Below are 23,477 nucleotides of genomic sequence, written 5' to 3'. Positions count from 1 at the left end.
TTAAATTATTACATACAGTGATGTTTGGGCATTAGGACTTAATTCCTTTGGGGAACCTCAATTGAGAACGTCTGATAAGTGTTCAAGATATGTTAGCTATTATTACTTTGTTTACAAGTGACAGAAACCCATATTTAAACTGGTTTAAATAATAAAGGGACTTCATTCACTCATATACAGTAAAACCTTGGATTGTGAGTAACTTGTCCTGTAAGTGTTGCACAAGATGAGCAAACATTTCTAATAAATGATAAACTTGATAAATGAGCAATGTCTTGCAATACGAGTAGTACATGATGTCAAATGCCACGTGATCACAGCTGAGACAATGGTGTCTCTCTCTCTCTCTCTCTGTCTCTGTCTCTGTCTCTGTCTCTGGAATTGTGGGTGATCATCTCCCATGCTTGGATGCTCAGTCTCAGACCACAGTGTTTGGCAGAAATCAGTGATTTTTCAGAATGTTGGAAGGTGCCCACAACTGACACTAGTGTATTTTTGTCACTTAAAAGCACCTATGGATGGACAGTCGTTCGCTTTTCCATACAAGAGTAAGCTTAGGAATACTTTGCTTTATACCTAGGTCAGGCTGCCTACAGATGTAGACCCTTTCCTCTGCTGCCTTATTGCCAGCTATATTAAATAATTTACAGTGTATGACAAGAGTTTATTAATACTGTACTGTAGTCAACATCTGTGTGAGCATGTACAGTGGCCCCCATGCAGAAAAAGATTCCATTGAGCCAATAGATAACAGTGATTCCATTAGTGATAGTGAAAATCCTCCTACACAATAACCCTCTGTGAACTAACCACAAAGCTTTTCAAAGGTAAGTGCATGTTAATTTATTTTTCCGTATGTTTTGCATTTTTTTTATTATTTTGTATTACAGTATTGTAATCATTTTTATATGAACATTTTTGGGTTGTGGAACAAATCATCTGAGTTTCCATTATTTCTTATGGGGAAATTCGCTTTGATATACAAATGCTTTGGATTACGAGCATGTTTCCGGAACAAATTATGCTTGCAAATCAGAGTTTTACTGTAAATGAAAAAACAAGTAGGGAAGGCTTCAGAGATGGTTTGATTAGGATTCTGAGTCAGTATCTCTGCTGTTTTGGTTCTACCTTGCTCTGGTCAAACATTTCTTCTTTGAGTATAATTGACACACAATGTTATACTAGTTTCAGATGTACAGCTTAGTGATTTGGCAAAGTTATACATTACTCTGTGTTCACCACAAGTGTAGCTGTCATCTGTGCCATGACATTGCTGTTAGAATATCATTGATTATATTCCTTATGATCTGCTTTTTATTCATGTGACTTACTTATTCCATAACTGGAAGCCTGTATCTCCCTCTCCCCTTCACACCTTTTGCCCAACCCCATAAACCTCCCTTCTGGCAACATCAGTTTGTTCTCTGTATTTGCAGATCTGATTCTGCTTTTTGTATGTTTATTCATTTTTTCATTATTTTTTTTTTAAAGATTCCACTTATGTGTAGAGTCAGATGGTAGTTGTCTTTCTCAGCCTGACTTAGCATAATAGGTCCATTTCACTTAGCATAATAGGTCCATCTGTGTTGTCTCAAATGGCACAGTCTCATCCTTTTTTATGGATATGTAATAGTCTGTTGTGTGTATGTATTTGTGTGTGTGTGTGTGTGTGTGTGTGTCTGTGTGTATACATACATTACATACACACACATACGTACTACATCTTCCTTATCCATTCATCTATTGATAGACGCTTAGGTTGTGCTCTTCCTGGCTATTGTAAATAATGCTGCAATGAACATAGGGGTGCATATATCTTTTTGAATTAGTGTTTTTGTTTTCTTTGGGTTAATACCTGATAGTGAAAATACTGGATCAAATGGTTATTCTTTTTTTTTTTTAATTTTTTTTAATGTTTATATATTTTTTTGAGAGAGACAGAGCATTATGGGGGAGGGGAAGAGAGAGAGACACACACAGAATCCAATGCAGGCTCCAGGCTCCAAGCTGTCAGCACAGAGCCCAATGCGGGGCTCGAGAACCTGTCAACCTGATCATGACCTGATCCGAAGTCGGATGCTCAACTGACTGAGCCACCCTGGCACCCCTCAGATGGTTATTCTATTTTTAATTTTTTTGAGGAACCTCCATACTGTTTTCCACAGTGGTTGTACAAATTTACATTCCCACTAATAGGTCATGAGGATTCCTCATACTCCACATCCTTGCCAACACTTGTTATTTCTTGTCTTTTTGATTCTAGCCATTCATTCTGACAGGTGTGAAGTGATACATTATGTGGTTTTGATTTGCATTACCCTGATGATGAGTAATGTTGAACATCTTTTCTGTGTCTTCTTTACAAAAATGTCAAGTCCTCTCCACATTTTTTAATTGGATTGTTTGGGTGTTTGGTGTTGAGTTGCACAAGTTCTTTATATATTTTGGATATATATATATATATATATATATATATATGAATGAAAAATTTTCTTATTAGATATATTGTATGCAACTATCTTCTCCCATTCAATCAATAGGTTGTCTTTTTGTTTTGTTTTTGCCTTTTTGTTTTGTTGATGATTTCCTTTGCTGTGCAGAAAGCTTTTTATTTTGGTGTAGCCCCAATAATTTATGTTTACTTTTGTGTTTGCTTTGTTTCCCTTACCTTAGAAGACATATCTAGAAAAAATGTTGGTACAACTAATGTCAGAGAAATTAGTGTCTGTGCCCTCTTCAAGGATTTTTATGGTTTCAGGTGTCCCATTTAGGTCTTTAATTCATTTTGACGTTTTGTGTGTGTGTGTGTGTGTGTGTGTGTGTGTGTGTGTGTGTGGTCTAAGTGGTTCAGTTTCATTTTTTTGCATGTAGCTGTACAGTTTTCCCACCACCATTTATTGAAGAGACCGTCTTTTCCCCATTGTATATCCTTGTCTCCTTTGTCATAGATTAAATGGCTATATAATAATGGGTTTATTTCTGGAGTTTCTATTCTGGGGTTCCATTAATTGTATGTCTATTTTTTTTGCCTGTACCAAACTGTTTTGATTACTACAGCTTTGTAGTGTGTATCTTCAAATCTGGCATTGTGATACCTCCTGCTTTGTTCTTCCTTTTCAGTATTGCTTTGGCTCAAGCTAGTATTTCTTACTAAAATTTAAAAATATATATATATTTTCTTAAATACAGCCTAGTGGCTAAAAATCATAAGGTATCTGTTGAATATGTTTATGAAGCCTGGCACATTTGGAATATAATTATTAAATTAGTTATTTTTTTTAAGATTTTATTTTTAAGTAATCTCCACACCCAGTGTGGGACTGAAAACTCACAACCCTGAGATCAAGAGTCACATGCTCTACCAATTGAGCTAGCCAGGTGCCCCTAAATTAGTTCTTTGCTTAGGTGATTATATGTGATATTCATGTGTTCAAATATATAAGAAAAGTTTTAAAGCTTCTAGGAATAATAGTTGTTCTTTATATCTATACAAATATTAGTTAACTGCTTCAGCAGACCATATTCTAGTGAAAGGTTTTTAATACCGGTGACCAAAAGGAGAGGAACAAAAAAAAAAAAACAAAAAGAGTGGGCTTATAAGAATAGCTTATTGAAAGGATTTGAAGAACAAACTAAAGTTACATAAGAATGCAATCGGGATGGCAAGGATGGTTCATGCAGAAGAGTAATTCTGTTGGAATGATACCCTGACTTTATAGGGGAGCCACTTATTCTGTTACTGGAGCAGTTCTAGTTAGTTCTTTCTGCCAAGGATGTTGGGAGATGTGTAGAGGAAAGTAGAGCATGACTTGGCTGCAGTGAGAGTACCAAACCAGGTCCAGGGTCTCTTCTTACTGTAAATGGAAAGAGCAGTAGAGAGCTCCACATTGGAAAGTGCTCTGCAGAACAACCCATTACTCTCAAGGTAATTTTACAGGACCTACAGCACATTTTATTGTAATTATTTATTATTATTATTATTATTATTATTATTATTATTTTTAGAGTGCATATGTGGTGAGGGAAGGGCAAAGAAAGAAAGAGAAAGAGAGAAAATGAGAATCTTAAGCAGGCTCCACACTCAGCACAGAGCCTGATTGATGCAGGGCATGATCCATGACCCTGGGAGCATGAGCTGAATTCAAGAGTCGGATGCTCAACTGGCTGAACTACCCAGGTGCCTCTACAGCACATTTTAAAACCTACTTAAAAAAATTTTTTTTTAACGTTTAATTATTTTTGAGACAGAGAGAGACAGAGCATGAACGGGGGAGGGCCAGAGAGAGAGGGAGACACAGAATCGGTCTGGGGCGCCTGGGTGGCTCGGTCGGTTAAGCGTCCGACTTCGGCTCAGGTCATGATCTCACGGTCCGTGAGTTTGAGCCCCGCTTCGGGCTCTGTGCTGACAGCTCAGAGCCTGGAGCCTGTTTCCGATTCTGTGTCTCCCTCTCTCTCTGGCCCTCCCCCGTTCATGCTCTGTCTCTCTCTGTCTCAAAAATAATTAAATGTTAAAAAAAATTTTTTTAAAAAACCTATAAATATTCAAGTAACACTAAGATAACTTTTATAGAAACTTCAAAGCTCTTTCAAATAGAAATGTGTATCTTCTCTGTAGGTACTGATAATGAATGATCTTGAAGTTGGATTCTTAAGAGATAATAGCAAGTATAGAACAGTGTTCATAGTGTCTGTAGTATTAGTAAAAACATGTGTGTGTATGCAAATGTGTTTCGATACATATGTACAAAATATCATGGGAAGATTACAATAAAAAACAACTGTGATTGTCTCTATGGAAGGAAACCAAGTGATGGGTGACTGTTAAAAGTAAACTAGTACTCTGTTGGTATCTGGAGTTACTCAGTAGTTTTAATAGATGTCTCTGGATCAGAGCTTCTTAACATTTCAAGCGTCATCACATGGCTTTTAGAAATAATCTGGCAATATAAAAAACAACTCATTTTTCACTCTCTAATAAGCCCTATGTCTTAAAAGTCACATTTGTTTTCAGATGGTATATGAAAAGGCAGCTTCTCCCCTTCCCAATTTATATCCCTGGAAAATGATCACATATGGTTCTGAAACTAGCTGTTAGGATTCGAGCACCTTTTAATCAGCTATATCTAGGACTCCTGCCATACATTCCTAAGCTAATTAAACAAGAGATTCAGAGCCGTCCTTCCCCTTTTAAGAGTAGTTTGCAGAACCTTTTCTTTTTTCTCTTTCTCCTCTGTTTGCCACACAAAAGCTGATTCCCATGTAGCTGTGGGAGGCTCACTGCCTTATCAACTAAGCATTGAATCTCTTGTGGTATGGATAGAAAATCATTTATCCTCAAAGTAAGAAAATGCCTTTGAAATTCTAAGGTAATTTTTTCACTAGTACACCATTCAACTGTTGGTTTCTGAGAGTTTCTCAAAATGTACATTTTATAAGTTGTATTTGTTATAAACAACTTCCCTAAGCATTATATAGAAATAATCAGTATAAGTTACTATAAATTGCTTTTTAGAGATAGTTTGAGAACAGGTTTGTTCAGAATTTAGCTAGCTAAAGGATATGCCCTTATGCTGTCCTATATCTTAAAGTATTTGAGTACATGCTGTGAAAGTTGTCTCTTGTTTTTGGTTTGTTTTATTGTCATAAAACAGAAAGAAGAAGGAAAGCTTCAAGGACAGCTTAACAAGTCTGATTCTAACCAGTATATTAGGGAACTGAAAGATCAGATAGCAGAGCTGAATCATGAGGTAAGTGATCAAAATTTTGATCTTCACATATTTCTTTCTTCCTTCCTCTGTATTGTAACAACACTGTATTACTGGTTATGACAGACTCTTTCCTGATAAATATTTTCTGTGAATCTCTGATTATAATTAAATAATAACATTTTAGAAAATTGTCTTCTTTTTACCAAAATTTGTTCTATTCCAATATTGAGGATTAATTTTCCTTAAGCCTTTTTATGGTGATCTAAAATGCTTAATTAATATTTGCATGGCAAATATTTTTTTTAGTGTAATCTGAAAACCTTTGATAGTTTGTCTAGGTGTCAGAGTTACTTCAATTGAAGTTTTCTTTACACCTATAGAATAATTAGCGTTATTTACCGTTGTGGATAGAGGGAAGTCTTTTTACTTTTGTCTTCTTACTCCTTTCATGGTGGTATTACTGAGATTGCAAAAAAAGGATACTTGCCTAATATCAGTTAACAGATTTCTTAGTACCTAAACACTTTTTAAACTGGCACTACCTTGAATCTGTGAAATTTAACTCATGAAATTTTCAGATAGTATTATTAAGAACTCTACTAAGTAATTTAAATTAATGTGCTTTGATTAGAGAGAGACTTTTTGTTAATGTGGCTTTAGGTCAATTTCCTTGTTTTTTATTATTTTCTAATGGCAACTATTTATCTAAACATGAATACAGAAGCTTGTGTCTTACCTTGAATTATTTGTACAGTAAGGTTTATTCACAGTGATAAGATTTGAATGGGTTATATAAGCCTTATTTGTTAAGAAAGAAATTCATTTTGCCCACTAAATTAATTTAAACCTCAAAGGAAAAAGTTTGGACATTACTCTTTCCTGGTATTACATCCTTCAGTTAAAGTGAGTGTTTTGGGTAATACCTCCTGGAGGTAATCAATCTAAGTAAATTCTGAATGAAGAAACAAAACATTAACAAAGTTGATAAATCTTAGATGTGGTTTAATTAACTTGTCCTGAAATTTGAGTGGTTATTCCTGTCATTTGCAACCATGATAGCATTTGAGGGATTCAGGATTATGAATGATCTTATTTGTTTGTGTGCTTTTTTATAATCTGTTCTGATCTAAGCTATGTGTGAAAGAACAAGTTACAGATAAGATGTTCTAGAAAGTCTTACTGTTTTGAGAACCGTAGGAATTATTCCTTGTATTGAAAAGTTTTTCTCAAAGGAAATTTTGTCTAGAATAAAGCAATCTTCCCCTTATAATTTTGACTTAGAGTGATAAGGAACCTTTAATGTTGGTAAATTAAGAAAACTGTATATGGATTGACTGTGTTTCCAAGCATAGTCTAAAAATCACCCAGCAAACATTAATTTTGCATGTCATAATCCTTACCTAAAAATGCTGTTCTCCTCATCAGGACTGGGAAAAAACTGTTCACAAGAGGTTTTACTTTAATGTCATTTTTATGTGTGGCCTGTGAAAAATAATCTTTCATCTTACACAAACACGGAAAGAAAATCAATAGAGTAGAATTTTCTACTGTTAAAGAGCTACATTGTATAAATTAAAAACTAGAACAGCTTGTGGCGAGATGCTAATTTTGTATACTCATACTATTCAAAGTACACAGGTCCTGGGCTTAAGCAGGCCCCAGTGAGAAAACATGGTAGAGAAGAGGGTGAGTACAGTGTAGGTGGGGACCACACAAGAATGCAGAGGTGAGAGTGACTGAGCATGGGTCTGGGAGTTTAGAGGCCAGACTCTTAAGAATTAAGAATTAATGTGGGTAAATTGTGGGAAATAAGGGTAGATTAAATAGAACCAGCTTATGGTGAATCTTTAAAGCTAGAAGAGATCAAATATCCTAGATAAAGTGAAACCATTATAGATCTTTAGTTAGAGGTTCATTTTCATTATGTTTCCTGAGCAGATTTTAATACAGTTTCAAAGTTTTATAATTAAGGAACGGATAAATGAAAACAAGTGTAAGTTTAAACCAAGATAATAGTTGTAAGTACATTTATTATACACATTACTATTTGTTGGACCAGCTTCTCAAGAGGGTTAAATAAGGAATCGCTTTTTCATTCTAGTGATTTTTCATTCACAATACGGGGGGGTGGGGGGAGCCCTTAACGAAAGTCAGTCTGATCTCTCCAACTTAACTTTTGCCTGTGTGCTATAATTTGCCAGAATCTTTAGCTTTCAACATAAAAATTAACTTTCAATTATTAATATTATTGAACATGTGACTGTTGATACTTTCTTAGCTGATTTTTATACTTCTCAAAATGTTGAAGGAAATGTTGCAGATTGATCTTCCTGAAGGGATAGCAATTCTGTACTTGTTAGGACAATTGTGATCACTTAACTTAGTCAGCTCTATGAAATAGTAGAGAGGATTAAGTGGGTTATTTTTTATGACTGAGTATAGTGTTGATCTGTAAAAAAAACATTAGTAGTTACTATTTATTGAGTACTCTCTATTGGTCAAGAATTGTGTCAGACAGTTCATATTTATAATTACTAACCATAATTATCCCACGTGATGGTGGTATTCTTAGTTGAATTAGATTAGAAAATATGTCATCAATACTTAAAAGTCTAAAGAAACTCAATTAATGACAATATTTTAACTGTGTTGTTCCTCCCTGACACATTATTTTGCATACATCCAATAAGTGAATTCTGTAAATGACCTAGCAGCAAGAGCTCCCTTTCTCTCCTTGTTAGCATTGCAAATAGAGATTTATCTTCACTTCCTGCAGTTTACTGTGATCCATCCAAATGCCTTCTCTGACTCACAACCCCTACAGTTTCTACCATCACTACCTAATTTATGCTTTTAGTTTTACCTACTTCCCATAGAAATTTTTTAATTTGGAGACTCTTATACCCTATCAAGACCCTCAGAGAAACCACTGTGGAAATCCTTGATGCCCCAGATGTGGCAAGAGCCGTGGTTAAATTCTCCCTTATCCCTACATCCTGTCCTCATACATACATAGAAAATACATGTATACATACATACATACATACATACATACATACATACATACATACATAGAAAAGAACCTGGGTCCCAACTCAAGTGTGTTCCTTATTCCATCTTCCTTACCTCCTACCCTCCCATCCGTCTGTCATCACAGCTCCTACTAGGCACTAGGTTTAGAACTAAAGATTAATTAAAGATTGAAACAATGTATATCCCTCAAGGGGCTCACAGTCTAACAACAGAGATAGGTATTCAAATAAACAAATTGCAATACATAACGAAAAATATGGCATTTAGTAGTTACCATTTAATAGTCATTGTGCCAGACACTCCTAAATGTTATACTTACATTATGTCTTTTAATCTTCACAACATTCCTATGAAGTAAGTAGCATCATTATTATTCACATTTTACATGTAATAAAACTGAGGTTCTGGGGTATTAAATAACTCCCCATGGTCATATACTAATTAGTAATAGAAATAGGGTGTTAGTTCAGAGTATATGACTCTAAGCCCATTCATGCACTTAACCGCCATATGCTATAGCCTGCTTTGAAACATACAGGAATAAAATAGTAACAGCATCTGGGGTGGGTTTTGAAAAATGAAAAGAAATTTATTAGGCAGATTGGGCATCAGGAACACTTAAGTCAGATATATAAACCAAAATTGTAGTTTCTAGGAAATTTGAATAAGCCATGTACTTTTGCAACATAGGTCTGTCTTCTCATAGCTACCGATCACTAAAGACACAGAATACTTTCTGAATGCCAGGAAAGGGATCTAGAAGAAGGTAGAAGATTATTCTCATTTAGTAGCCAAAGAAAATATACTCAGGACTCATTTTAGGTGTAGACGTACTGAGAAGTATAATCCTATGTCTCAGTCAAATTACCAGTTGACTAGCTTCTCTGGGTCTTTTGGAGCCTTGCTACCATTTACAGTGTTTTATAGGAAAATGCATGCTAAGCAGCTGATTTGAGAATGTTTTTGAATATAGATTATATATTTTCATTTGTTCTTGATGGTGATATATTCTTGTGGATGTTCTAGGAATAGGTAAATTTATTCCAGTCTAAAGATAGTTCATTTATTTTAAAAGTTAAATGTTTTTCAGTTAGACAGCTTTGCTGAATTTTTATGATGTCATAATAGTTTTAATGTACTTTATGTCCTTAAGATCTCATGAAAGTAATTCTAGTTGTATTTGTTTAGTAGGTTTTCTACATAGAGCAAGTTTTCTCTTTTTTTTTTTAAATGCTTATTTATTTTTGAGGGGGAGAGAGAGAGAGAGACAGAGCGCAAGCAGGGGAGGGGCAGAGAGAGAGGGAGACAGAGAATCTGAAGCAGGCTCTGGGCTCCTAGCTGTCCACACAGAGCCCTACTCCGAGCTCAAACTCACAAACCACCAGATCATGACCTGAGCCGAAGTTGGATGTTTAACTGACTTAGGCGCCCCCTTTCTAGTAATAGTTCGTAAACCAGGTGTAGATACTTGGGATGGTTATTTTAATCTTCACAATTATCCTGTGAAAATCATTATTTATGATTTTATAGCTGAGAGGCTAAATAACATGTCCACAGTCACATAACTAGTAAGTAGCAGAAGCTTGAATCAGGACTTTCAGTTGACTCCAATGCATTAAACTTAGAATGAAGTAGAACCAAAACAAACTATATATTTTTTTAAAAAAAGAAAAAACCTTCAAAGCATTTTTGTTGATCAATAAATACCCTGCGTTGTTCTACACATAATGAAGCAAATTTGTAAATGATGCAGAGTAGCAAACTTCAATTTTGTGAGACACAGAAAACTATAGGAGTGTAATATGGAGCCATGAATAAGACCCATGCAAAAATGCATACCACAGAATTATCAATATATTTCTTAATAAGTGGTCCTCAAACCAGGCTCTAAGGTTTTCAGCACTCAGCACCAAAAAAGGGGGAAATGTCACTTTAAACATTTCAGAGTGAATGTGTAATGAAAACAGACCAGTTGGTTAGGAGAGCCACAACTATTCCTTATGGTAAAACCAAACAGCAATTTTTTCATTGTTTGTTCCTAAAGGAAAACCTTCTAGTCTGATCAACTATGATAGACTAGCTATTATCCTTAACTTTCTATGATATAATGGGTTCATAATCATAAAAATTGAACAATTTAAAGAACAGGAACTCTTTATAAACTTTTGATAGAAGTATAACATGGAGGAAAGTACCCAGGTAACAAGTTTAAGTTTTTAATTTTTATATAAATGGCTTCTTATACATTCTTCTGTGTCTTGCTGCTTTTGTTTAAAATTGTGAAATTCAACCATTGTTATTTTTAAATGTAGCTATAGATTGTTTAGTCTCATCACTGTATAATTTTCCTTTGTATAAATATACAGTTTATCTTTTCTGTTAGTGAACATTGAGTTATTTCCAATTTGATCTTTTAACATTGCTGCAGTGAAGACAGTTCATATTGTTCCACATCCTCATCGACATGTAGGACTGTTGGTCTTTATCTAATTTTAGTCATTCTTTGCCTGTGCAGAGGTTTCTCATATGGTTTTTTTTTTTTAATGTTTTTCTTTAACGTTTATTTGTTTTTGACAGAGACAGAGCACGAATAGGGGAAGGGCGGGTGGTGGGAGGGGGTGCTTCAGAATCTGAAGCAGGCTCCAGGCTCTGAGCTGTCAGCACAGAGCTCAATGTGGGGCTCGAACCCATGAACCATGAGATCATGACCTGAGCCGGAGTCAGGTGCTTAACCGACTGAGCCACCCCAGGCGCCCCTCTCATTATGGTTTTAATGTGTACTTCCCTAATTACTAATAAATTGAGAAACTAATAAACTAATAAATTAATAAACTAATAAATTGAGAAACTTTCCCCCCAGCACCTAGAACAGTGTTGCCATATACTTGGTACTTCATGAAAAAAAAAATTAATAAATGATTACAACAAAAGGCTTTGCTAATAAGGTAACATACAAACTGTGATGGGAATGCTAAGAAGCTTCCTGATGTACAAAAATCAGTGAGAAGAACATTCCAGGCAGAAGAGAAAAAAAATAGCAGAAAGATCTTAGAAGAAAATGTAATGGACTTTGTGAGAAATCATACTAATGTGGCTGGAGTATAGTAGAGGATGGGGGAAGAATGGTAGGAGATAAGATTAAAGAGGTAGATGAGGTAAAATCCTATATAGTGCTTTATAAGCCAGGAAAAATGTTTGTGTTTTATTCTTGGTTCAGTGGGAAGCCTCTAGATGTTTTGTTGTTGTTGTTGTTGTTGTTGTTGTTGTTGTTGTTGTTGTTGTCTTAATTGTATTTGAGAGAGCGAGAGAGAGAAAGAAAGTGCAAGCAGAGAATGGGGCAGAGGGAGAGAGACAGAATCTCAAGCAGGCTCCATGCTCAGTGCAGAGCCCGACTTGGGGCTCGATCACATGACCATGAGATCATGACTTGAGCTGAAATCAAGAGTTGGACACTTGGGGCACCTGGGTGGCTCACTTGGTTAAGCATCTAGTTCTTGGTTTCAGCTCAGATCATGATCCTGTGATTCGTGGGTTCGAGCCCCACAATGGACTCTGTGCTGATAGCATGAGCCTGCTGGGGATTCTCTCTCTCTCTCTCTCTCCCTCCCCCTCTCTCTCCCTCCCCCCCCCTCTCTCTCTCTCTCCCTCCCTCCCTCCCCCTCTCTCTCTCTCCTCCTCTCTCTCCCTCTCCCTCCCTCTTTCTGCCCCTCCTCTGCTTATGCTCTCTCTTCTCTCTCAAAAATAAATAAATAAACTTAAAAAAAAAAAAAGAGTTGGACACTTAACTGACTCAGCCACCCATTCACCCCAGCCTTTGGATGTTTTTGTTTTGTTTTATTTATTTATTTATTTTGAGAGAGTACAAGTAGGGGAAGATCAGAGAGAGAGAGAGAGAGAGAGGGAAAGGAGAGAATCCCAAGCAGGCTCCACAGTGACAGCACGGAGCCTGATGTGGGGCTGGAACTCATGAAGGGTGAGGTCATGACCTGAGCTGAAACCAAGAGTCCCATACTTAACCGACTGAGCCACCCGTGTGCCTGCCTTTGGATGGTTTTAAGCAAAGAGTGATGTGATCTGATTTGCCCTGCCTGCTGTATGGTGAATTGATTGTAGGAGAGCAAGAATAGAAACAGGAAAATGGAGGCTGTTAAAATAGTCTAGGTAAGAGCAAAGGTAGCTTAGAAGCATGGGAGAAATAGAATTGTTAGCAACATGAATATATTAGAGATATATTTTAGAGATTGAGAATTTGCTGATGGGTTATAGGAGGGACATAAGGTAAAATAGTGACTCCAGAGATTTTTGGCTTGCCAATTGGATGATTGGTGCCATTTACTTAGGTTGGGCAGGGTAGAAGATCAAGAACTCTGTTTTGTTTATATTAAGGTTGAGATTCCTGTTAAACATGAACATGAAAATAGTGAAGTGGGCTATGGATATGTGAATATGAGGTTCTAAAAAGAGGTTAGGGCTAAAAATAGGTAGTCATTGGAATGTTAATATTATTCATAGACAAAGAGAAGGGGGTCCAGGAGCAAGTTCATGGCACTCTTGACCTTTAAGACCAAGAGAGCCAGCAAAGGAGATCAAAATTACTGGTCACTTGGGAGGGAAACTGGCAGCTGTGGATATAGAAGCCCCAGAAAGGAGACTTTTAAGAAGGGAACATTTCAACATAGTTATTTTAATTAGATTTTAAACTTCCCTGGTCCTCTTGAAGAATGAATTTATTAAGAAAGATTTCTTCAGCATTTTTTTTGTCATTTATCAGAGAATGATGGATGATTTATGAAAGAAGTTGACAGGAGGAATTGTCTGTCACTAAACAATTACTGAGCGCCCACCCCCCACCCCCTGCCACTTCCTGAAGAACTTAGAGAAATGTAAGCTATTTTAGGACAAACCTGGCCAAAAAATAAAACACGATTATAGGATGCTGTAAATAATATACAACCCACGTAGGTGAAACCAACTTTCATTTTAAGGATAGCCTTTGTGCTGGTTCCCAGTACACAGAAGGTCTTCTGCCATCTTCCTGTCTTCTTTGCTGAGGAGGCTGTATAAGTTATCGTATGTTACAAGAATCTTCTTTTGTTTCTACTAGCCAAGTACAAAATTAGAAGTTTGAGTTAACAAATGGAAATCTAAACAAAGCCCATTCTGAAGTTTGGCTTAGAAAATGTTTTTACATAGAGGCCCCTGGATGCCTCAGTTGCTTAAGCATCTGATTCTTGATTTCAGGGTCATGATTTGAGCCCCACATTGAGCTCCGCACTGGGCGTGGAGCCTGCTTAAGATTCTCTCTCTCCCTCTCCCTCTCCCTCTCCCTCTCCCTCTCCCTCTCCCTCTCCCTCTCCCTCTCCCTCTCCCTCTCCCTCTCCCTCTCCCTCTCCCTCTCCCTCTCCCTCTCCCTCTCCCTCTCCCTCTCCCTCTCCCTCTCCCTCTCCCTCTCCCTCTGCCCCTACCCTTGCACGTGTGCTCTCCTGCACACTGTCTCTCTCTCTCTCTTTCTCTCTAAGAAAAAAATGTTTATATGTGAGTACTCCTTTTTAAATTTTAATAACTGTTGATATATGCTTGAGCTATAGATTTAGTTAAATATCTACCAAAAAGCATTTTTAATGTCCTGACCATTATTATGTTTAATATTTATACTCATTTGTTATTAACTAGAATTTTTTCCAGTGAGGAGCTTTCAGAATCAAATGACAGACTGCCCTTTTGTAACTGTTTGAATCTTTTTTCCTTGCTCTGTATTCTTCAGTTTAAAAGTCATTTAGTGTATGTGCAAAGCAAGCACCAATTTAAAAGTAGTTAATAAAATCACCTGGACTTGACTTTTTTTTAAAGACTCTTGGAGACTCATTCAACATTGATCTTCATCTAGGCTTTAAAACAAGAATATTAAAGGTAGAAAAGAGGTTAGTAATTTGGCTCTGTAGTTACTGGCAGCTGTTTTTTTCCTCTTTATTTCAAACTGAAATATCGTTTTTGTTTTTTTTAACCATGTGCTTATTCTGTATTGACTGTTTCTACCAGTCTTATTGCCTTTTAAATCTTGCAAAACTCAATATTTTACCTAGTTTACAGAGGATAACCTAAAATAGAGTTGACATTTTTACAAATTGCTGTGATAGCACAGTGTACTGGTAGAGGCAGAAATAAGGAACAAAAACAATGTTTTTTTTGTATTGATGTCTGTTGACATCTTTTGTATTGATGTCTGTTGAATCTTAATTTTAAAATTATTGTTTAAGAAAAATTTCAGTACATGGAGTTATAAGCTTTTATGTATGTTGTTACAGTAAAAAGTGCCATGTTTCTGATGTGGCAACTTCTTAATAAAAGAACATATTCCCTTAAATTTGTTCTTTCTCTGGTTAGAGCAATGTAAAGTATCATGCAGGAGCTCACACAAGCCTCACTGTAGGTGAATTGTTTTTCTTTGCTGCCAAAAGATCTCATGTAGATGCAAGATCGTATTTGTGCTCTTATGAAAATTGCTTTAATACTCTTGAATTAAATGTTTAGCACTGTTTTTAAATCTTACAGTCCCCATTTATAGATAAAAAAATTCATTCTTAATGACTTCTTTACATTAATGTTATTACTCCTATTCCTCTTATATGTTCCATTAAATCTTGGGTAATTAGTTTATGTTATTTGAAGTCATAAGATAAAAAAATTATACAATACTTTATGTCTGCAATAATATCACTGAGTGGAAGACTTAAAGCTGAGATTTCTGACTGATAGTATTTTTAAGCCAGGCATGTTCTTAAAGTTTATCTAATTTTTCACTTGATAAATGAGGAAGCTGGGGCATAAGAGTTAAGGGACTTACCCAAAGTTACACAGCTAGTAATGGAAGAGACGGAACTACTGCCCAGGCATTCTGACTTCTGTTCTGCTACATCCCACTGCCCTACCACAATCCTCCCGACCCATTTACTTGTCACATGTCAAATATAGTAGGAGTTCCATAAGTGTTTAATTAAATTAAAATTAATTACTTCTCACAGATGGGAACCTACTGTCTAGTTAGTAGGACTCTACTGTCACCTAGTATTTTCTTCCAGCATCAGATTCTGGACTTCTCTTCCATCTGAAACTGGGGAATTGGTCTGACTTAACCCTTCTATTTTGCTTCAGTTTCCAGTGGGTGCTACTAAAATCTTAGCTTTTAAATATTAGATGATTTTCTGAAAATAGAAGCAACTGAGATTTTATAGCCAAATTTGACATTCCCAGAAATAGAGAAATAGATAAAAATAGTTAACCTAATTTCATATGTGCCTATCACTTATGAAATACAAGCTTACCCATGGACATATATTAGCTCAGCTATTCAATACATCCTTTTGCAAGAGTTTGTTTAACTTGTGACCAAACTTCCAGCAATTGTTTCTGCATTAAATTTTTAAAATCTCCAAGGCTATATATCTTTCCATTCATTCTTTGCCTCCAAAAAGAATATGTAACACATAGAAAATCTATAATAATCCCATATAGGACACCTTACTTTTGATTCAAGACTTTTAGACCATTTTCCAGTTTTGTGCTCTATTCATAGGATAGTATTCTACCCAATTACATGCCTCTGTGTATCCTGTTCCTACTATAGGTAAAACAAGATGTTTAAATTTGCTAATGAAAATATGTATTTCTGATTATGATAATTTCATTAAAGAATGGGAGTTGAATCATGAGAACATGACAAAAAAGATAGGTTTGGTAGAAGAGAGTAATAAAGAGAGATAATGAAATCACTTAAAAAAGGAAAATTAAAAACAAAAAACAGGGTGAGAAAAGGAGTTAGACCCAAGTGAGGATGAGATACCCAGAAAAGAAGACCCTTAGAAGTATCAACTAATGTAGGATACGACTCAAAAAGAGTTAAGAGATTTCTAGGATGACATCTGGTGAGCAGTCAATGTAGAGAATATAGACTCAGTCCGAAATGAGGGATTTGAATCCAGTACTCAGAGTTAAAGAATCAAGTAAATAACCTCAAGAGATAATGTCTCGCTGGCCAAGGGACAGAACCAGTTGGAATTGTAAAGTCAGACTTGGATATGAAGCTGTGTCAGATGGGATATTTTTCTGATATTGTGCCAGATGCTATGCAAAGTACAGTGTAGTCTTATTCTCAAGGAATTTACAATCTAATGGGAGAAAGTGGAAAGTTAATTTAACAAAGACTGTATGGTTGGTACAAACAGTGAGTACTAAATAGTTCAGAAATGGGAGATAACATAGCACATAATTTTGTTTGTTTTAATTAATGGTTGTTGTACTATCCTTGATGCTTACCGGCAAGCCAAACTGCAAGTTCCTTGCAGAGATTGTGTCTTATTCAGCCTTATATTTCTTAGAGCCTTTGAAGAATCCTAACACTGTACTATGAACTCATGGATTCAGTCAATTCTCTTGGTGTTCAAGTTGTCCTGAATTTGACGAGTGGAAACTCTTTCAAGTATCTTTTTTTTTTTTTTTTAATAACCAGTATCTTTTTTTTCTACAACTCCATTAGACTTTGAACAATTCTGTGTTTTCTGGCACTAAGTGGCAAGTTTTTACATAGTACTTTACATTAATTAAGAACAGCTAGATTTTCAAATGCATAATAGTGAGACAATGCCTATTAGTAGTAATCTGTAAATTGCTTAATTAATGGTTCCAACAGTTAAATTGGAAATGTAAGTCATGAGAAACCACTTGAGGGAAACTGGATGTTAAATACATACCAGTTGGGTTATAAGAAGTAAAAGCAGATGAAAATAAGCATGTTTAAAGAATTGGAACTAACTATAAAGCCTATAGTGGCAGGTTTTATAGTTGCTTATAGCAGTTCTTAAGTAGATATAATCCAATAAGGGTACAAGAGATTGATTCTGTTAGCATTCCCATGAAAACACCATCGAATAGCATATTCTTAGATCTTAGATATGAGGAAAGTAGGATATAAATGCTTAAAACTATTTCAGTAACATATGTAGTACCAATACGATGTTAGCATGACTACTGTATTAAACGTATTTGTTGACATTTAGAGTGGAGCTAATAGGATGTGCTTAAACATTTCTTTCAGCCTGACTTGGGCAACCAAATGAGCTAGATTTTAAAGTCCAGTGAACTTACTCAAGTACTCAGGTTTCAAGATTTGAGTATTTATTTAAAAATTTTTTCATTTATCCAGAAGCTGGTTATCCCTACTCTTCATCTAACTCTTTCTCCTTTCATTGTCATGCCAGTATTTCTAAACACATCCATAAGATGGAGAAGAGGGGAAAAATTATAGATATATGTGCAGTTTATCAGGTTCTTAATAGCAGTTCTAGATTTTTTTTTTAAATTTATTGTCAGATTAGCTAACATACAGTGTGTACAGTGTACTCTTGGGTTTGGGAGGTAGATTCCCATGATTCATCACTTATATACAACACCCAGTGCGCATCCCAACAGGTGCCCTCAATGCCCATCACCCATTTCCCCTTCCCCACTCCCCAGTCAACCCTCAGTTTGTTCTCCTCATTTGAGTCTCTTATGGTTTGCTTCCCTGTGTGTTTGAAACTATTTTTTCCCCTTACCTTCCCCCATGGTCCTCCGTTAAGTTTTCTCAAGTTTCATATGAGTGAAAACTTATGATATTTGTCTTTCTCCAGTTGGCTTATTTTACTTAGCATAATACCCTCCAGTTCCATCCATGTTGTTGCAAATGGCAGGATTTTGTTCTTTCTCATTTTGTTTTTTAGGTTTAGAAGTTTAGTTTTTGTTTCTGAATTTCGTGTCTTTATTCTCCAAAAAGAACTTACTGCAGGTGGTTGGGAACCATCATTTATAGAGCAGTGGACTTATCCAGGAGACCTGGATTCTAGACCTACTTCTGCTGATTAACTGTGTGACCTTAGGATTCCAGTGAGCATCATTTAGCTCCCAGGTATGCCTCAGACCTTGGCTCAGTTACTGCATCCTTAAGCAGTCATGCTAAATAATCTTTAAAGTGCTTTCCATCCCAGTCCTATGCTAGGTGTATAAAAGTCAAAGTCCCAATTGTTAAGGAATTCAGACTGGTAGGGAGAACAGTGAATATGGGCAGTGCTGCATTAGAACCACATGGTGCCATGGCCTACAAATGTGTCCTAAAACCTCTGGGCATGGGACTGCCTAAAGTTTGAAAGGGGAGCAGAAAATAGCCAGGAAAAGGAGAATAAAAGAGTGTTTAGGCAGAGGCCATCATATTCAAAGGTCTGGAGGCAAATAAAGAGCTCAGGAAAGAGAGAAGAAGCAGCTGTAAAAGCAGAGAAGGGACGCCTGGGGGGCTCAGTCACTTAAGCATCCAACTTGATTTCAGCTCATCATGATTTCCTGGCTGGTGAGTTCAAGCCCTGCATCAGGCTCCTCACTGACAGGGCAGAGCCTGCTTTGGATTCTGTCTCTCTCTCTGCCCCTTCCCTGCTCTCTCTCTGTCTCTCTGTCTCTATAAATACATACATACATACATACATACATACATACATACATACATACAGGAAAATCAGTAGGCAGGGATGCTTCTGAAACTGGAGAGAGAGCCTGATCAGTTTGTTTTTAGTGTATGATTCTGAAAATAGCATTCAGAGAGATTGATCCAATGGCTAAGGGTAAAGCTTTCTTAATCAAATAAGAGGAAATCCACAAAATAGAATCTTCTTCTTTGATTATGTTTTGGATTAAATTCTCTTTAAGATGTTGGTCCAAATGATGCATTTGAGAGCCAATTTGAATTTTTTCAGTTTAATTTACATATTTTCTTCCTGTTATCACTACCCAATACTTCATACTTGGTTTTTAGTGCTGTATATTCTTAAATGTAACAGTCCAGTTTCTTCAGCTATGCCAAGATTTTGAAATATAGCCAATCATTTTGAAACCTTATTTTCTTTGCATCAAGTAATTCAGTTTTAAAATGCTAGTTTTTAGAGGTACCTGGGTGGCTCATTTGGTTAAACATCCAACTCTTGATATCAGCTCAGGTTGTGATCTCTCATGAGATCCAGCCCTGCATCGGGTTCTCTGCTGAACATAGAACCTGCTTGGGATTCTGTCTCCCTCTCTCTCTCTCTGCCTCTCCCCTGCTGTGCTCTCTCTCAAAATAAATAAATAAACATTAAAAAAAACATAAATAAAATGTTAGTTTTTAAAAGAAACAATAACTTAAGTATTGGCAGTTTTTCAAACTAGTAACATTTATAAATGTGTTCTTCAAACTTACTAAGTGTCAACTAAAGGAAAATTGATAAAAGATGAAGAGCTAGCTCCCTCAGATTCACAAAAACTAAAAATTTTAAATTGTGGTTGGAAGTCTTTGGTGCAGTAAATCATGTGCTTTTCATGGACCCTATCTCACAGATGCAGTTGGATTTGAGATAATCAGATTTTCACTCCCCATGAACTGGACAACTAAAAACATCATACAAATAATATGTGTCAGAGACTTAGTGCTACTTTGCTGCCTGTCTGATTTAAGTTGTTGTGGTCAGTCTGAGGAACCTGTGATATGATAAGATAGCATTCATGAGGTCATGTGGTTTGCAAGTGCCCAATCTTAACTAAGCAGTCTATGAGTACCTCAGAATGAGGAAGAAGCCTACTAACCTTTCCTGTTTGGCTTTTAAAATAGTGTAGGCCTGTGGCTATATATATTTATCATGTATTTTTAAAATTATTTTTCCATCAGGAGTTAATTTTAATTTCCTGGCAAAAAGTGAATGCTACAAATACATTCATCTTTTACTTAATACTTCTGTCTAAAGCATTAAATTTTTTACTGCAAATATTTTCATCTATTAAAATGAAGCTGGGGTGTCTGGGTGGCTCAGTTGGTTAAGCATCTTACTCTTTTTTTTTAATTTTTTTTTTGACGTTTATTTATTTTTGAGACAGAGCACGAACGGGGGAGGGTCAGAGAGAGGGAGACACAGAATCTGAAACAGGCTCCAGGCTCTGAGCTGTCAGCACAGAGCCCGACGCGGGGCTCGAACTCACAGACCGTGAGATCATGACCCGAGCCAAAGTCGGCCACTCAACCGACTGAGCCACCCAGGCGCCCCAAGCATCTAACTCTTGATTTCAGCTCAGGTCATGATCTCACAGTTCATGATTTTGAGCCCTGCTTTGGGCTCTGCTCAGACTGTGCAGAACCTACTTGGGATTCTCTCTCTCCCTCTCTTTCTGCCTCTCCCCCATGCACACGTAATCTATCTCTCTCTCAAAATAAATAAACTTAAAAAAAAATTATTTTCATTGTGGCAATATCTCCATTGGAAACATGCCCATAAAATGACTATCTGATTTTTATATATGTGTGTGTGTGTGTGTGTGTGTGTGTGTGTATGTATGTATGTATAAATAGATTTATTTGAGCTGTAATTCACATACAGTTATGGTTCATCCATTTAAAGTGTACAACTCAGTGGCTTTTAGTATATTTACAGAGTTGTGAAGCTATTGGCACAATGTTAGAACATTTTTTATCACTCCTGAAAGTAATACCATTCCCATTGGTAGTCATTCTTCATTTCCCCCAAGCTCCCTTCCTGCAACCCTAGGCAACCACTAATCTACTTTCTATCTCTGTAGATTTCCCTATTCTGGATATTTCATTTAAATGGAATTATACAGGGGCGCCTGGGTGGCTCAGTCGGTAAGCGTCTGACTTCAGCTCAGGTCATGATCTCACAGTTCATGAGTTCAAGCCTCGCATTGGGCTCTGTGCTGACAGCTCAGAGCCTGGAGCCTGCTTCAGATTCTGTGTCTCCCTCTCTCTCTGTTCCTCCCCCACTCACACTCTGTCTCTCTCTCAAAAATAAATAAACATTAAAAAAATTTTTTTAATGGAATTATACAATATGTGGTCATCTGTGACTGTTTTCTTAGCATAATGTTTTCAAGGTCCATTCATGTTGTAGCATGTATCAGTACTTCATTCCTTTTTATTGCCTAATAATATTCTATCAAATGGGTATACCACATTCCATTTATCCATTTATTGTGTGATGGATATTTGGGTTGTTTTCACTTTTTGGCTGTTATAAATAATGCTGATGTGAACATTCATATACAAAGTTCATTGTGACCATATGTTTTCATTTGTCTTGAGTATTACTTACTAGTAGAATCACTGTGGTTTAACGATTTCAAGAACTGCCATAGTGTTTTCCAAAGCAGCTGTACCATTTTATATTTCCATCAGCTGTGTATGACGGTTCCAGTTTCTCCACATCCTTGCCAATGTTTGATATTATTTCCCTCTTTTGTTTATAGCCATCCTAGTAAATATGAATATCCTCTCATTTTGGTTTTGTTTTGTATTTTCCTGGTGGCTAATGATATTGGGCATCTTGTCATTTGCTTACTGCCCATCTGTAACTTCTTTAGAGAAATATTTACCCAGACCCTGTGCCCATTTTATAATTGGGTTGTCTTTTTATAATTGAGTTGTAAGAATTCTTTATATATTTTAGATACAAGTCCCTTATCAGATAAATGATTTAAAATTTGGGTAAATGATTAGATAGACTGATAAAACCTATGATTTAGCTTTAGAGAAGAATGATTCCTCTTAACTGTTCAGTCCAGATAGAAAAGAAGTACTTCATTTTCGTGAGGATGTTTTGCTAAATATTTGAATTTTTTTAGTACTTCAGCTGAAGGTTAAATCAAATGAAATGTACGTGGTACTTTGATGTAGCTTTAAAAGTTCAGAGTGAAACAAGTGTGAAGTGATTTATTTCCTGTAATTGGTCATAAATTTACATAGAAGTTCATATATTCCTAACCTCATCACCATTGACATTAGAGTACCTTCTAAATAATGTTAATGGTTTCAGTTTTATCAAGATGTGTCAGCTGCCAGGAAGAGGGCAATGCAGTTTCATTTTGTTTGCCATAGCATACTGGATAAATCTAAGTATACAGTATAGAGAGACTGAGCGTTCTTTGTAAATGACCTGTTTCTTCTCCCTCTCTCCTTCTCTGGTAACAAATGCAGAATATAATTTTCTTCAGTGCCAAACTTTGCTTTCCACCTTTTTCACTTATTATTGTGGGTACATTTTTTTTTCTTTGCTTCTGAAAATGAGTTTTAACTATTGCGTTTTATATATTTAACACAGACTCTATGTTTTTTTTTTTAACTTTAAGTGTTTTATCTGGTATTTAAAAGTGATTTACTCAGCATAAAGCCAAAACAATTTTCAGCATTGTCTGTTTTGTATTATTTCAATACAACTCTTGAATTTTAAACTTAATCTACTTTTAAGTACTGTGGGTCTGAATTTTTCCTCTTGCCTATGTAGTACAATGATCAAAAAGTCATGACCTCCAATTGATCACTTTTATTGGTTTCCTGTTCTGATTCACTGGAAATCTTTTGGTTTGTGTGCTTATGGCTAGTTTTAATCTTTGTCATATGTGCAATTCATTTTTGAAAGAAGCTGATAATTGAGAATTAATTTAGCACATCATACCCCTTTTACATTTTGAAAACTTAAACTATTAAAATATTATATAAGGATTTCAACAAAATTACTGATTAAACTTTGGAGTAAAAAAGTAAAGCCTCTAGAACTTAGAAATCTTTGTGATTATTGAACTTTATGTCCATCTTCTCATATAAAGAATAATTTATAGTTATTTAAAATTTTATATCTTATACATCACTTGCAGAAATGTTACATTAACTGTAACAGCAAT

General features: G+C 35.9%; 1 protein-coding gene across 19 annotated transcripts in view; it reads left to right on the top strand.

Moving 5' to 3' along the window:
- The window catches only part of EVI5 (ecotropic viral integration site 5), a 241,613-nt gene that overhangs the window by 197,150 nt on the left and 20,986 nt on the right, over positions 1-23,477 (top strand). For 17 of the 19 annotated variants that reach the window (XM_045036203.1, XM_045036194.1, XM_045036193.1 and 14 more), the window contains one exon: positions 5,652-5,747. The exons of 1 other annotated variant lie outside the window; for it this stretch is intronic. In XM_045036203.1, coding sequence (XP_044892138.1) covers positions 5,652-5,747 — 96 coding nt within the window. Of the gene's footprint in view, positions 1-5,651; positions 5,748-18,549; positions 19,071-23,477 lie in introns of those variants that run through there. One more of the 19 variants, XM_045036207.1, reaches the window with a different exon arrangement.

This window comes from Felis catus, chromosome C1, assembly GCF_018350175.1.
Source record: "Felis catus isolate Fca126 chromosome C1, F.catus_Fca126_mat1.0, whole genome shotgun sequence".
Lineage (NCBI taxonomy): Eukaryota > Metazoa > Chordata > Mammalia > Carnivora > Felidae > Felis > Felis catus.
Note: the sequence above shows the minus strand (reverse complement) of the source record. Positions and strands in the feature narration are given on the sequence as shown.